Consider the following 972-nt stretch of genomic DNA (forward strand, 5'->3'; position numbering starts at 1 on the left):
ATTTGACGTTTTTAGCCGCTAAAATAACAATAGAAACGCCAAGGCATGACGTGAATGCATAATAATCAGTTGATAACAAAGTATTTTTGTACACATTTTATCCTTCCTCTTCATTGAAATCATAGCGGTAGTCAGTGTAAAAAAAGGACTATAAAAGGTTAAGGATGCAACAGGTTTCAATGTAGTCTGTGTTTTGCACTCCACAAATCAACAATCAGGCTGAAAATAATGTATTCTCAACAAAGAATATTCAACTCCAAGTATTTTATTTTCTTTATTGCTGTTGTCTCTATATTTTGGTTACCAACAATGTCGGCCAGAAATTTGGAAAACTCAAAGAATGAAAATGGCATTAGTGGAAGCAATTCTGGCAACGGTAAGATGAACAGTCAATACAACACTGGCTCGGCATCGGCATACTATACTGCCAAACATAACCTTCGTTCAATGCTAATGGCGCCCAAAGACTATCAACAGAAATTACATGCCAAAATTCCTCTCAATTTGGACTTAATGGACTTTCTGTTGGAATATGAAGATGAAGACCGCTCCAAGCGTTTCGACGATTATGGTCATATGAGATTTGGCAAACGTGGTGGCGAGGAACAGTTTGATGATTACGGTCATATGCGTTTTGGCAGAAGTATTTAAATTATTCCGTCTTTTCAGTACTTAGTTGTATCGTATATGTAGAATCTGTCAAAAAGAGTATAATATCAATATATACATATGTTTTTATTATTAGTTGGGGTCTTATAACACATCAGTCAGTCACACTATATGGATTAAATTTAAACTATTTATGTATGTTTTTTAACGTTGTTCATTTATTAATTGTAAATACATAATAACTAATAATTAATATGAAAATACGTATGTATATAAAATTCAATTAAATAAATGTAAGTGCATCAAAGAGATTTGATTTATTTGTTTTTCAATTTTTTCAAAAGTTCCTTTAATTAGTAAAAC

The 972-nt window shown here is 31.9% G+C and overlaps 1 protein-coding gene across 1 annotated transcript; it reads left to right on the forward strand.

The window, feature by feature from the left end:
* Positions 1-207: 207 nt before the first annotated feature.
* Positions 208-654, forward strand: Dsk (Drosulfakinin). The gene has a single exon (XM_065498611.1). The coding sequence runs from the start codon at positions 229-231 to the stop codon at positions 649-651; it is 423 nt and encodes a 140-aa protein (XP_065354683.1). The 5' UTR covers positions 208-228; the 3' UTR covers positions 652-654.
* The last annotated feature ends 318 nt before the right edge of the window (positions 655-972 follow it).

The sequence above is a fragment of the Calliphora vicina genome, chromosome 1 (assembly GCF_958450345.1).
Source record: "Calliphora vicina chromosome 1, idCalVici1.1, whole genome shotgun sequence".
Taxonomy (NCBI): domain Eukaryota; kingdom Metazoa; phylum Arthropoda; class Insecta; order Diptera; family Calliphoridae; genus Calliphora; species Calliphora vicina.